At 41.2% G+C, this 14,401-nt stretch overlaps 1 protein-coding gene across 3 annotated transcripts in view; it reads left to right on the forward strand.

Moving 5' to 3' along the window:
• Positions 1–14,401, forward strand: part of Atp9a (ATPase phospholipid transporting 9A) — a 141,381-nt gene that overhangs the window by 39,690 nt on the left and 87,290 nt on the right. For all 3 annotated transcript variants that reach the window (XM_021238923.2, XM_004858042.4, XM_004858041.4), the window contains exon 4: positions 11,425–11,533. In XM_021238923.2, coding sequence (XP_021094582.1) covers positions 11,425–11,533 — 109 coding nt within the window. The remainder of the gene's footprint in view (positions 1–11,424; positions 11,534–14,401) is intronic.

The following is a 14,401-nucleotide window of genomic DNA, read 5'->3' on the forward strand; positions in this document are numbered from 1 at the left end:
CCAGTTTTGGATTGGGTCTTTAATATATATATATATATATATATGTATGTGTGTGTGTATACATATATATATATATTCCCCCCCCCCGTTAAGTTTATTGATACATTTTAGGTATAAAATACAGTTACATACATCATTGGGATCTTGTATCATTACATGAATATCTTGGTTCTTATTTTTTCCCCCTTCCCCTGCCCTCCCTTCACCCCCTCCACCCTTCCTTATTTGCAAAGATTTTGTTTCCATTTTTTTCCTTTTCTCATACTTTTTCTTTTCCCTTCTTTCCTTTCCCCTACCCCTCCCACTTCCCCTGCTCCTTTAGACCTTTACGTCTTATCACACAACATCAATTATACATTTTTAAAATTATAATGTCAAGATCTAGGAGACATTACCACAGATTTTACAGAATGTAAAAGGATATAGAAAGCATATTTCAAAAATCTGTTTTGAAGTAAATTTGACAACTTCTAGGAAGTACCTTGGAAGACAAATTAATGAAACTAACTCTGGAGGAAATATAAAATTTGAATAGCACCCATTAAAGAAAGTATATTCCTAGCTTGAAAACCTACCTATATGACAACAGCAGGCTCATAAACATTTTAACTGATAAATTATATCAAACATTTAAAGCAGAAAAAAGAAGGAACACTTCTCCCCTCATTTTAGGAAATCGACATTGTGCTAATCCTAAAACTGGATAAAGATAATAAAAGAAAAAAGTATGAACATAGATAGAAATTTGTTTAATAAAACAAACTATTAGAAGTTATATCTGGCAGTATGTAGAAAGTGGTTTTATTGTAGGGATGGTAGTGTTGGTTCAGCATTGGAAGATCCACCCCAAAAGTCATCCTTTTAACAGAGGAAAGGAAAAAGCCATATGATCCTGACACTAGTTGGAGAAAAAGTATTGGACTAAATTCTACAGCTGTTCATGGTAAAAGCTATCAGGAGACTAGAAGTAGAACAGAACCTTCTCAACAGATTAAAGACATGTACTCCATACTTCCAGTGAGAGCGCCTTATATGAATGGAGAAGATACAATGCTTTCTCCTTAAGGGGGGGACAAGGGCAGATATGCTTACTCTTCATCTGTCCGTTAAACTTTGAAACATAGGCCCAAACCAAAATAGTCTGGCAATAAAATGACACAATTAGGATAGGACTGGCAAGGTAGAAGCAAAATCTTTATATGTAGATGAAATGATCATCTACAGAGAATATACCAAGAAATCTCTAGGAGCCCCGAGAACTTGTATTTGAATTTAGCAGGATTAGAAAACACAAGGTATATATAAAAATTCAGGTCTGTGTATACTTGCTGTAAATGAAGAACTGCATATTGAAATTTAAAAGTTATGTAGGAGTACAAAGGACCTAGAAAAGTAAAAACAAAAACAAAACAAAACAAAAAAACAGTGTTGGAAGATGTTTAGTACCTAATTTTAAGACTTCCTCTAAAGCTACAGTAATCAAGGCAGTGTTGGTGTAAGGAAAGACATATAGATCATTGGAATAAAACAGAGAATCTAGAAATAGAACCACACATATATGGTCCACTGAGTTTTGACAGTATTTAACATTAACATTTTACAGAATATGAACTCAATTCAAGAGCCGAGGAAAAGATAGTGTTTTCAGCAAATGGCACTAGAACACCTGGTGTCCGTGTATAAAAAATTAACCTCAACCTTTTATTTTCATACATAAAAATAACGTGAAAGGATCTATGAACCTAAATATGAAAGCCTAAAAGTATAAAACTTTAAGGAGAAATTATAAGGGAAAATGTTTATGAATTTAGGGTAGGCAAGAGCTTCCTAGGATACAAAACACATGATGCATAAAAGAAAAAAATTGATAAATGAGATTCCATCAAAATTTAGAATTTTAAATGACATCGTTAAAATGAAAAGTAGTCCTTAAACAGATCATGTTTACAATGCATATAACCTATGACCAGAATATATAAAGAGCTCTTACAGCTCATTAATAGACAACTCAATTAAAAAGTAGACACAAGAAGATGATAAATAGCCAGTACAGCACAAGGAAAGGTGTGCAACACTAGAATCAGAAAAATACTAATCATGAGCAATAACGAGATTGAGTTATACACTCATCAGGGAGATGAAGTTAAAAGTTTTAAAAGCCTTGTCATGACTTTTTCTTTTTGTTGGATTCTCCCGCTTTGTGTTTAATTTGTCACGCTCAATGGATTCATTCTGCTGGGCTTCCTGGGGTTGTGATCCTCATTGTCTTTTCCTAGAATATTCTCTAAAATGTTTTGGAGTGCTGGTTTGGTATTCATGAAGTTCCTGAGGTGCTCTTTATCATGAAAGTATCTTATTTCTCCATCAATTTTGAAAGATAATTTTGCAGGGTACATCAATCTGAGTTGGAGACTGTTTTCCTTTAGGGCTTGAAGTACATCACTCCAAGCTCTTCTCGCCTTGAGGGTTTGCATTGAGAAGTCTGCTGTGATTCTGATGGGCTTTCCTTTGTATGTGATTTGTTTCTTTTCTCTCACTGCTTGTAGAACTTTGTTCTTCTGTTGGGTTTCTGGAATCCTATTATATGCCTATGTGTAGAGTTTTTTTGATCAAGGCTAGTTGGAGTCCTATATGCCTCACTTATCTATCTGTATGTCAAGTTCTTTTCCCCTGCTTGGGAAGTTTTCTGCCATCACTTCTGTGAACAGCTTTTTTATTTATTTTTTATTTTTTTTATTTTTTATCTTTTTGGTACCAGGGATCGAACTCGGGTCCTTGCACTTGCGAGGCAGGCGGTGGCACCACTGAGCTACATCCCCAGCCCTAGTGTTTTGATTGATATTGCATTAAATCTGTGTAACAGTTTTGGGAGTTCACTATATTGGTTCTGCCTATCAGAGAACGGGGGATGTCTTTCCATTTCTGATGTCCTCTTTGATCTCCTTTTTCAGAGTCCTGTAGTTTTCAGTGTACAAGTTTTTTACTTCCTTGGTTACATTGATTCCTAAGTATTTCATTTTTCTTGATGCTATTGTGAAATGTGTTGTTTTCCTGATGTTTGTTATTCATGTGCAGGAAAGCTACTGATATTTGAGTGCTGACTTTGTGTCCTGCTACACTGACAATTTGGTTATTCTAGGAATCTTTTGGTGGAGTTTTTGAGGTCTTCTATATAAAGTATCATGTCATCCACAAATAATGATAGTTTAACTTCTTCCTTTCCTACCATTTCCTTGTTTTTCTTTCTCTTGTCTAATTGCCATGGCTAATGTTTCCAGAACTATATTAAACAGGAGTGGTGATAGTGGGCATCCTTGTCTTGTTCCTGATTTTGGAGTGAAAGCTTTCAGTTTTTGACCATTTAGTATGACAGTGGCCATTGGTTTGTCATCGATGGCTTTTATCAGATTGAGATAAGGACCTTCTGTTTCAATTTTTTTTTTATTCCGAATTGGTGTTGGACTTTATCAAATGCTTTTTCTGCGTCTATCAAGATGATCATGTGATTTTTGTCCTTGGAACGGTTAATATGGTGTATTACAATTATTGATTTGTACATACCAAACCATCCCTGCATCCCTGGGATGAATCCTACTTGGTCATGGTGTATAATCTTTGTGATGATTTGATGCATTCCGTTTGCCAGTATCTTATTGAGGATTTTTGCATCTATGTTCATTAAGGAGATTGGCCTGTAGCTCTTTTTTCTTTTGCATCCTTCTCTGGTTTTGGTATCAGGGTGATGCTTGCTGCTGGGAGTGACTTTGGGAGTGTTGCTTCCCTTTCAATATCATTAAAGAGTTTGAGAAGTAGCGGCATTAGGTCTTTTCTAAATTTCTTGTAGAACTTAGGGAATCCATCAAGGTTCGGGTGTTGTTATCTTTTTACTGTTACTTTTTCAATTTCATTGACTGATATTGGATTATTTAGAATTTTTATATCTTCTTCTCTTTTTTGGTACTGGGGATCGACCTCAGGATCTTCCGCTTTCGAGGCAGGTGGCGGAACCACTGAGTTAAATCCCTGGCCCAGAATTTTTATATCTTCTTGATTCAGCTTTGGTAATTCATATGTATCTATGTTTCTTCTGAGTTTTCCATTTTATTAGAGTACAGATTCTCAAAGTAGGTACTGATGATCTTTTGGATTTCTGCAGGATCTGTTGTGATGTCATCCTTTTCATTCCTAATTGGGTATTTTAGGGCCTTTTCTTCCTTCTTTTGGATAAGGGTTTGTCTATTTTATTTAATCTTTCGAAGGACCAACTCTTTGATTCATTGATTCTTTATATTGTTTTCTTAGTCTCAATTGCTTTAATTTCTGCTCTAATCTTTATAATTTACTACTTTCTAAGAGCTTTGGGTTTAACTTGCTCTTCTTTTTCTAGAACCTTAAGGTTCAGCCTTAGGTTATTATTTATTTGAGGTTGGTCTGTTTTTCTGATGTGAGAATTAACCATTATACATTTCTCTCGTAGGACTGCTTTCATTGCAGCCCATAAGTTTGGGTATGTTGTATTCGGATTATTGTTTAATTGTAGAAACTGTCTAATTTCTTCTTTAATTTCATCTGCGACCTATTGGTTTTTCAGGAGAGTGTTTTCATGGCTTCTTTTTCCATTGATTTCCAATTTCATTGCAGTAGGATCTGATTATATACATGGTATAATTTCAATTCTTTTGCATTTACTTAAGCATGTTCCGTGAGCTAGTATGTTGTCTGTTTTGGAGAAGGTCCCATGTGCTGCTGAGCAGAATGTGTATTCTGTCGTTCTTGTGTTGAATTTCTGGAATCTTGACTATTACATGCCTTTGTGTAGTTTGTTATTTTTTTTTCTGATCATAACTATTTGGGGTTTTATATGCCTCACTTGTCTGTATGTCAAATTTTTTTTGTATGCTTGGAAAGTTTTCTACTGTTACTTCTGTGAATAAGTTCTTTTATGTCCTCTGTGCTATCTTCTGATTTTTTCATCAATGCCAATTAATCTTATATTCTTCTTCTTTGTATTATCTGTTAGCCTTTGGGTCAATTTTTCATGGTCCCTTGCTAATTTTAAGAAATCTTTGATTTGATGATCACTAACCACAATGTTCTCTTCTAGATCTGATATTCTTTCTTCACATTGGTTGATTCTGCTGTGTATACTGTACTTTCAATAGAATTTTTAATCTCCTGGATGTCTATTGGAATCTATTTTATGTAATCCAGTTCTTTCCTATTGGGCATTCATGGTTTCCCTGTCTTTCCTAAGCTTCTCTGTTTTTCTTAATCTGAGTCTGCTTTAGTTTTACTAAACATTTCCTTCATTGTGGTCATCATCTCTTGAATTATCTGTGTAATTACTTCTCTTTTGGTTTTGCCAAGAGAGTTATTCATCTGTTTTGTTACCTCCACTGTTAGCATTTCAGAAGGTTTAGCTGACTGACTTTTGGTTTCTTCCACCTCAGTGTCCCCTGGCTCTGCCTTGGGTGAGTTGGGAGTGTTGGGTTGCATTTTGCTTCCATGTTTTCTCATTGTCTGTTTTTTGTTGTTGTTGTTTTTTGTTTATTTGTTTTCTATTGAGGCTTGTAAATTGCTTATGGCAGGTAGCTTTGTTTCTAGTAACGAGACCTCTTAAGGAAATGACTACTTTTCAGAGATGTTTTCTAGGCATAGTTGAATTTGGCCTTTGAGTCTGTCCCAGAATCCTGCCTCTTGTGTTTATTAGGTTGCAGCCTGTTTGGCCTAGCATGCAGTTCTTTGGTATAGGGCTGTAGTATTGTTTATGACCCCAGACTATCTAGGTATTGGCATGCAAGGAAGATTATGTCACCTTGGCTGAATGAGTACAATCAGTAATAGCAATAGCATCAAACAGACTGGAGTATGACAGTGTGATGACTACTAATTTGCCTCCTCTTACCCTGGATACATGATTTATAGTTATGTAATAAAATCTAAGACAAATAAAATTATATATAGTAAATATTCATTTAACAGAGCAATTTAATCCTCGGGATAAAATTTCAAAGGGAAAAGAGGAATAAATAGAGAAAAGAAAGAAGAAAAAAAGATCAGAAACAAGGCTGAAGCACAAAGGAAAATTGCCCAAGCCTCAGGAAAATGGTGAGAAGACAAGAAGGAAGGAAGGAAGGATAAAACAAAAACAAAACAAAACAAAAACTATATTCACATGCACATAAAAAAGCAATTAAAAAATAACCCAAATGAACAAAAATAAAAGACCAATAGCAAAGAAAAATGAGAAATTTCTCTGTGATTTCAAGTCTTTGGTTATCTTCTGGGGTCTACAGTTGTGTGGCAGTGTCAGATTCAAGGTGTGACTCAGCTCTGGCTGGTAATGACAGCGTCAGAGCCCAGTTCTGTGTTGGATAATCTCAGCAAGCTAGTGGTAGGGTTAGGGCAGGGTGCCGGTTTGGAACTTTCACTTCCACAGAAATTCAGGCTCAACCTGGCCATGGGAGTAAGCCTTGAGTCGTTTAGCTTATGACACTCTGGGTGTCTCTTGCCAGTCTGACCACAGCTCCCTGTCCTTGAATGTCTCCTGTGGTTGTTCCTCAGCCAGTCACTGTGGGAGTTTAGCACTGGAAGCCCTGAGATGAAGACAACCCTGGGCTGCTCTGAGTCCCAGGTTAAGTTGGCTCCTCCCTAAAATGGCATCTGGCCAGGCACCCTCTCCAGGGGATATGGCAGAGGCTTGGACTGGAGTCTCTCACCAGCTGTTGTAGTGCACATGGGATCCACTGCTCCATTCCACTAGTGCGTTTCTCCCTGAAGGCCTCTGGAGTCGCCCGCTTTTCACGGCGTCTCTGTAGATTTGATCTTTTTTCTCTTACCATGAGCCAGGAGCTGGGGAAAAGGTGGAGATTGCCCCTTCCCTTTTCTGCACTGTGGTTTGACTCTTCAGTTTTTCTGTTGGCTCCAGTTTTCCCTTCAGGTTCTTCCTGGGTCCCAGGGATTCACTTCCTTCCTTCTTTTCTTCCCCAGGTTGTTATTTTCCAGTGTCTGAATTCTGAATCTTGGAGAGGCTGATTTATTGCTGCTTACCACTCCTCCATCTTCCCAGAGCCTTTTATTCTTTCAAGTGTTTTTGCTCTTACCTTGCCAGGCCTTACATCCTAAGTCATCTCAGCACCTTTCTGGAGTTCATAAGGTACAGAAAACAGATCTGATGTGCATTGAGACCCTTTAGAATGACGTGAACCCTCCTCAGTGAGAGGCCAGAGGGGTACCTGGCATTGGCGAGTGGAGACCAGAGTATTGTATGAACTTTGCCCCATCTGCTGCTCCCATTGTTCATACTGCTGTTTCCTCTATCAGCAGTGGGGGTGGCAAAGTCCTCATCTAGCCTGAGGTGACCTGGAGAGAGTCTACCCCTCCATTCCTGTGGTGTCTCTTTGCTGAAGTAATGTACTGATTTCCCAGGAGAAGCTGGCCGCCCTACCTTGCAGTGTATGCAGTGGTTAATTACATTTTTCTTTTAATTGAGGCCTCATCCCAAACCACCTCTGCTGCCTCCTGACAGACTTTCTTGGTTTCTCTCTGGCTGTGGCTGTTTTAAAAGTTTTTATTCTTATCAGTGGGTGTTACATAGTGATTATATTCACTGTGGGGAGGTGGTACCTGGACTCTGACTGTGCCTGAGGATGGAAGCAAGGCCGGTGGATGGCTTGTCTCCAAACTTATGCAGGCACTGGTTGTTTCTAACTCCACATCCAAGGCTCCTGTATAGTTAGCTTTCCTGGAAGGTTAAGGTGAAAGATATTTGTCTTGTATTTCTACCTGTCTTCTGAGGGATTACAGAGAATGAGGGTGGAGCTGGATTAGAAATTAGCGTCTACTTCTAGATGATGGTCTCTGATTTTTCCCAGCAGATTTTTTTTCTTTTTTTTCTTTTTTTTTTTTTGTACCGGGGATTGAACTCAGGACCTTGTACTTGCGAGGCAGACAGCAGAACCACTGAGGTAAATCCCCGGCCAGCCCAGCACATTTTTATGCAGAGGATCAAATTCCAGTTCTTGGCTAGAACACATTTTCAAATCCAGGTATAAGCACAGTAGTTCTGAATGAGGACTATGAGTCAAGTGGTTTGGGTTTAGCTGTTGGGAATGCAGTTGTACTTTGAATAAACCTACTTTTCTAAGCCTTGGATTCCTCATCTGTAAAATAGGGATGGTCATGACTACTTCCTTGGCTTGTTGGGAAAATGAAATGAATTATTACAAATAAAATGCTTGTTATAGCTTGTGTCTAGATGTCCTCCCAAAGCCTCATGTGGCCATAGCTGGGGTTTTTCAGAGGTGGCTGGATCTAGAGTGTGTGATGCTGGGATTAAGGTTATGTGATTACTAAATTAGTCCACTGATTGGTTTGGTATAAGCATGGATGTGAGTGCTACCTGCCCAGGTAGTCTGGATAGGATATAAGGGACAGAAAGAGGGCTTCTGCCATCGCTTGTTGCTTGCTGCTTTTGCTGCCTTCTGCCTGCCATGAACTGTTTCTCCTCTGTGATGCCCCTCTGCCATGTCTGACCTTGGAACCAGCTGATTATGAACTGAAACATCTACAAATCCTGAGCCAAAATAAAACTCCTTTAAGTTTGGGCGTTGGGTATTTTGTCTCAGTAATGAGAAAAGTAACAATACAGGAACATACAGGAAATTGTCAGGAAACACCTTTGTTTTAGTTTTTGAATTCTGCTACTAATCCATTGTTTTTCATTGGTTGGTTTAAGTTTTGGCTTTTAATAGCTTTCCTCTTGGTGCTAATATATTAAGGGGGGGGGACTCCTCAGGAAATAGCTGAAATCACTTGTGTGATGATCAAATAAGCTTAGACCTTTTTGGTATCAAGATGTAATCTGCGTACCACACAATGGACACAGGTCTTCAGTTTGTGTTTCAGTGGGTGTTGTAAGCACCCATGCGAACACCTTCTCGGTCAAGACCAGAAAGTTTCTGTCACCCCAGAAAGTTCCCTGCTGCTCCTCTTTTCTAATTTCTGTCTCCCATAGGTTAGTGGTGCTTTAATAAATTGATTTTTTTTCTTTTAAACTGGGTTTTGCCTTGTTGCCCAGGCTGGGCTTGAACTCATGCATGCAAGTGATTCTGCTACCTCATTCTCCCAAGTAGCTGGGACTACAGGAGACAGGGATACATACTGTCTGTCTCTGTCTCTATCTCTCTCTGTCTCTCTCATACTGGCTATTGAACACAAGTCCTCAAGGATGCTAGGCAACTGCTCTATCACTGAGTTACATCCCTAGCCCTTTTTATTTTTTATTTATTTTTTATTATTTTGGTACTGGGGATCGAACTTGGGTCCTTGCACTTGCGCAGCAGGTGGCGAAACCACTGAGCTAAATCCCTGGCCCTATTTTTTATTTTGAAACAGGATCTTGCTACTTTGCCCAGGCTAGCCTTGAACTTGTAGCCTTCCTGCCTCAACCTCCCCAGTAGCTGGGTTTTCGGGTGTGCACCCCTGTTAGTAAATCTGTATTTTATGTACAAATTTTATAGAGGGCTTAGAGAGCACCTTCAGAGTTGCTTGTCTGTCTGACCACTGCCTGTGAATTCTTTACAAGCTCAAGACATCCCCAGTCCCCTTCCCATCAAAGCTATTCCTCAGTATTTGTGGATGTGAAGGACCTCCTAGAGTGAACAGTTGGAATCTATTTCTGGACTACATTTGGATCTCTTTGTAAAGCAATTTCTAGCCTAGGGGGTAGTGCATAGGATTAATGAGAACTGTGTGTGTGTGTGCGCGTGTGCGTGTGTATAGCTGGTCCGATAACTTAGTGCTATTTATTTGCAGCATGGAGGTTAGTGAGCGGATCCAATCTTTGTATGATCATGCACTTTCTGTTAATATCAGTGGGATTTAGCCAGGCCCAGTGCAGGGAGAAACAGAAACTGAAACTTTTTGTGTGTGTGTGTGTCCTTGCCCTTGCGAGGCAGGCGGCAGAACCACTGGGCTAAATCCCCAGCCCAGAAACTGAAACATATGGAAAAACAAACAACAGCAAAAACCCAGGTTCTGACTTAGAACAACAAGATGGCAGCCTGGGGTGAGGAGCCCAGCCTGGGCCTGAGCTTCCTCCTCATGCTCTCTCCCCGCTCTGTGTGGTCTGGCCAGGACTTCACTGTGAACGCACCCCTTTCCTTAGGCTGGAGCGTGTGCTTTACATCTGATTGGAAACAGGCGTGATCCTAGCAGCACATCTCTGGTTAGGTTTACATAAAAGATTTAAAGTCCTTTGAATTGAAATTAATGTATTTCATGGGATAAGCATTATGAAAATGAAATTCTCAAGGAAAGCCCCGCTAGCCCTATGGCAATTATGCCATCTGTATTTTTTTTTGTTTGTTTTTGGCACTAAGGAATCAAACTCAGGTCCTTGCGCTTGCGAGGCAGGCACCCATCTGTATTTTAAAAAAGAATTGGCAAGCTTTGAAAGAGGGCAGAGGGAAGCAGTGGCAAATGCGAACAGTGTCAGAGTATAAGAAAATGAGCTTTTGCCTGCGTTGGTACAGGGGAGTCTAAATTGTAATAGAGCTTTGCTGTGGGTAGCTCCCCACACCCCTGCAGATGTGATGAGTTGGGGCGCTGGACCTAGGGGAAGGTTTTAATTTGTATTAATTGGCACTTCTATAACCAGTGCTATTCTGTGGTTTCTTTATGAAACATTACTGATAAGGCTAAAGTGCCTTCAGTTCCTCCGTAATCCGCCGTCCTCCCACAGGCATCGAGGCAGTAGTTGAGGACTGGGAAACATTTAGCAGTGCATGCTGTCCTTGTGGTTTACATGAGCAGTGTCATACTTTGTTGTGTGTGTGTGTGTGTGTGTGTCTGTGTGTGTGTGTGTACCCAAGGCCTTGGCACTGAGCTACATCCCCAGCCCGATTTCTTATTTTGAGACAGTGTCTGATTAAGTTGCCTGGTCTGGGCCTGAACGTGTGTGCTCAGCCGACGGGAGTGCTGGGATGGCAGGCGTGTGCCCGTGTGTTTCGAAAGGAAAGGGTGATGTCCCTTGTGAGGTATCAGAACCATGGATGGGTCTTACATAGCTGCAGCCCAGCGGTCCTTCCCATCGGCATTGTCTCCCCAGGTTTCTTTAGATGCAGAACAATGTGGCAGAGAAGAGTCGGAGTTGCTGCAGTTAGATCCCTGCTGATGACCTGGTGGCTTTATGTGCAGCCCGGGGATATGAGCAGCACAGTCAGCAGTCACTGTCCATTGCCTGTGGGTGTTTCTGGGCCCCTCGCCCACGTGTCCTCTGCAGAGGTGACAGTGGATGGACTGGCTGTGCATGTCAGCGAGTGCCTGTCCCTTAGAGAGGCCTGGAGCAGGTTGATGGGCTGGAGCTGGTACTGTGCACAGCTGGTTTCAGCAGGGCTCACCCTCTGTCCTGTCTCTCCGCAGGGCTTCGTGCTAGCTGTCACCGTCATCCGTGAGGCGGTGGAGGAGATCCGATGCTACGTGCGGGACAAGGAAGTCAACTCGCAGGTCTACAGCCGGCTCACAGCAAGAGGTCAGCCTCCTGGCTCCGGGGCCATGGGGTTGCAGCTCAATCACAGGCCGCTGACAGTTAGAGGAGCAGAGTTCAAGGCCCAGGCTGTGGGTGTGCCACGTGGTGCGACAGCCACTCTGTAGCTTGGGGACCAGGAGGCTTCAGCGTGCCTGGGCCTGGCAGGACCAGGTAGTGTCTCTGGGCTCAGGCTGCCTGTGCTGGCCACTGAGATTCTGGTCAGATAACTTGCCTGTCATGCCCTCCATTGGAATTAAATTCTCTGCCCTCTCTCACCTCTCCTTTTCCCCCTGCTGGCCAAGAAGGACAGTGGGGCCCTGAACAGTCCTGAAGGACAAACAGCATTCAGAAATAATCTTTCCGCAGGGATTACTTTACCCGTCACATACTGCAGCATTACTTTCTGCAGATGCTGCATCTGTGAGGATGCCTTTGAAGGTGTCCTGTAAATCCCACATTGAAGCTTTGTGAGTGCTGCTTAGTCTGATTCTCGGAGCAGAGACCAGATAGTCCTTCATCCTCACGCATTTTAAATGGCAGAACTTTAAAAACCCACACAGATACATCCTTGGAGAAGCCACGAAACCACCCAGCTAATGCTGGCTTCAGTTTCCAACTACAATAGAGTTAAGTTTGCATTTGGAACAGAGAACGCTGCATAAAGTTGACCAATCTGTCCAGAGAAAGAGGCACTCGTGATTGTCCTCCTAAGATTACTAACCCCACGTGGGGATTAATACTGTTTTAGGAGAGGCCCAGGGGAATTAAAACTATGCCTTGCGTTCAGGAAATTGAGAATTCTGGAAGAGATAAGATAGAGGGGTGCCCAAGGGACTTAGCACCTGAGCTGGTGTGCGTTAAGGGCTTTAGCTTCTAAACAGGCTGTCTGTCTGTCCAGGGTTTTAAGGTTCAGAGTAGAATATCCTTCCAGGAAAAAATTTAGGATTCTATATTTGGGCCTCAAAAACACAGTTGAAATTTAGTGCACGTGATCTACTTTTATGGTTGGTGGTCTTAAAAAATTCCGTTTCTTGGACAAGGTGAAATTTCTCGTTGGTGTGCAAATGGTTTACTGATGCAAAACTACTGTATTTAAGCATTGTGCCTTAAAGAAAAAAAAAGCCAGTGTAACCTTTGCAGAGATAGGTGGCTTGGGCTGTCTGTGTGGGGAGTCGGAAGATCCCTCTGGAGGGTGCTTTTTGTGGTGGTGTGTATTAAATCCTCTCTTAATAACATATTCTTACTATAACCTCTAAAATGCTTGGCAACCAACAAAAGGCTCATCAGAGAGGGTAGGGTGGAGCTCTTCAGAGCTCAAGAAAAAGGGCCTTCGATTCTATTCATCCGTCCATCCGGGCCCCCACCCTTCTGTGGTTCTTTTCATATTGCAATGGCTTTTCCCGGGATGATTTTTCAGCCCTCCCCTGCCATCCCTTCTCTGGCTCCTGCCTTAACTTGGCTCGGTTCTTGAAAAGATGCTGAGGAGAATTGGCAGATGGCTCTAGTATTAAAAACTTGTCTTCCTTTGTTGGTCACCTTTTGTGGCCCGTGATCCCTATTGTCATGCCGATGCAACAGTAGAGGGAAACAACACAGTTCTGAATATTAAACCAGGCCCTCGCTTTGCAGTTTGTCTTGAAAGACCAACAAAACACTGCAGAAACTGTCAGCCCAGAAAATGATGGAGGTGGCTCAGTTATTTGATACACTGTGGTGGTGAGAGAGCTGCAGTAACAAACCAGACTGAGCATTGCAGGGAGAGGAAGAAAAAGAAAGCCTTTTTGACCTTACTGTTGAATTAATGTTTCCTTGAGGAGAGCTTTCCACCAACAGCCTCATTTAGTAAGTTCTGAAGCAAAATGAAACAACTATGTCTGTGTATTCTAGAAGGTCACTTTTCCTTTTTATAACATAAAATCTTAGTGTGTACATTTAACCACTCTGTTGGGAGTTTAAGTTTTTTCAGAAACAAAATACCTTGACCAGTAGATCACAAGCCATGATATTTACCTAAATTCTACATCATTTCCTGATGAATAGTAGCGGTACTTGTACTCATACAGTTTTTTTTTTTTTGGTTTCTTTTGGTGTCAGGGATTGAACTCAGGACCTTGCGCTTGTGAGGCAGGCACGGCGCCACTGAGCTAAATCCCTGGCTCTTTTGTAAGTTTGGTAATAATTTCCAACTAGCAAAAAAGTTTCAAAAATCATACCAGGAGCTCCTTAAAAAAAGAAAAAAGGAACCCAAACCCTAACAAACCTTTCTTCCAGATGGACCAGTTGTTCACATGGAGGACATGACTTTTAAGTACTCTCCTCTCCACACACACACACACACACACACACACACACACACACACCCTCTATCACAGTGTCATTACAAAACTAAGTTGCAGATATAATTTCTTTCTTTCTTTTTTTCCCCTCTTTAGTACTGGGGGTTGATCCCAGAGGCACCTTACCACTGAGCTACACCTCCAGCTCTTTCTATTTTAGTTTTTGAGGCAGGATCTTGCTGTTACCCAAGTTGGTCTTGAATTTACCTTTAGTAAAAAGTGAAAGATTTATACATTCTTAAGAGAAACCAGAGTATTTGGCCTCGAATTTATACTCCTGCCTCAGCCCTTCTAGTAGCTGGGATTATAGGCATGTGCCATGGTGCCTGGCTTGACATAGTTCCTTTTTATCCCTAAACACTTCAGTGTTTCATTCTAATAGAACATTTCTCTTACATAACAGTGCAGTTATCAACATCAAGAAGTTTCACACCAGTCCAGTACTGTTGTGCTAATTTACAGTCCTTATGCTTTGCCATTTGTCCTGAAAGCAGCCTCTGTGGCTTTTTACCTGGCCCAGAACCAGTCCAGGTCT

Source organism: Heterocephalus glaber, unplaced genomic scaffold, assembly GCF_053883595.1.
Source record: "Heterocephalus glaber isolate CG9 unplaced genomic scaffold, H.glaber_assembly_v1.0 deba00001673, whole genome shotgun sequence".
NCBI classification, from domain to species: domain Eukaryota; kingdom Metazoa; phylum Chordata; class Mammalia; order Rodentia; family Bathyergidae; genus Heterocephalus; species Heterocephalus glaber.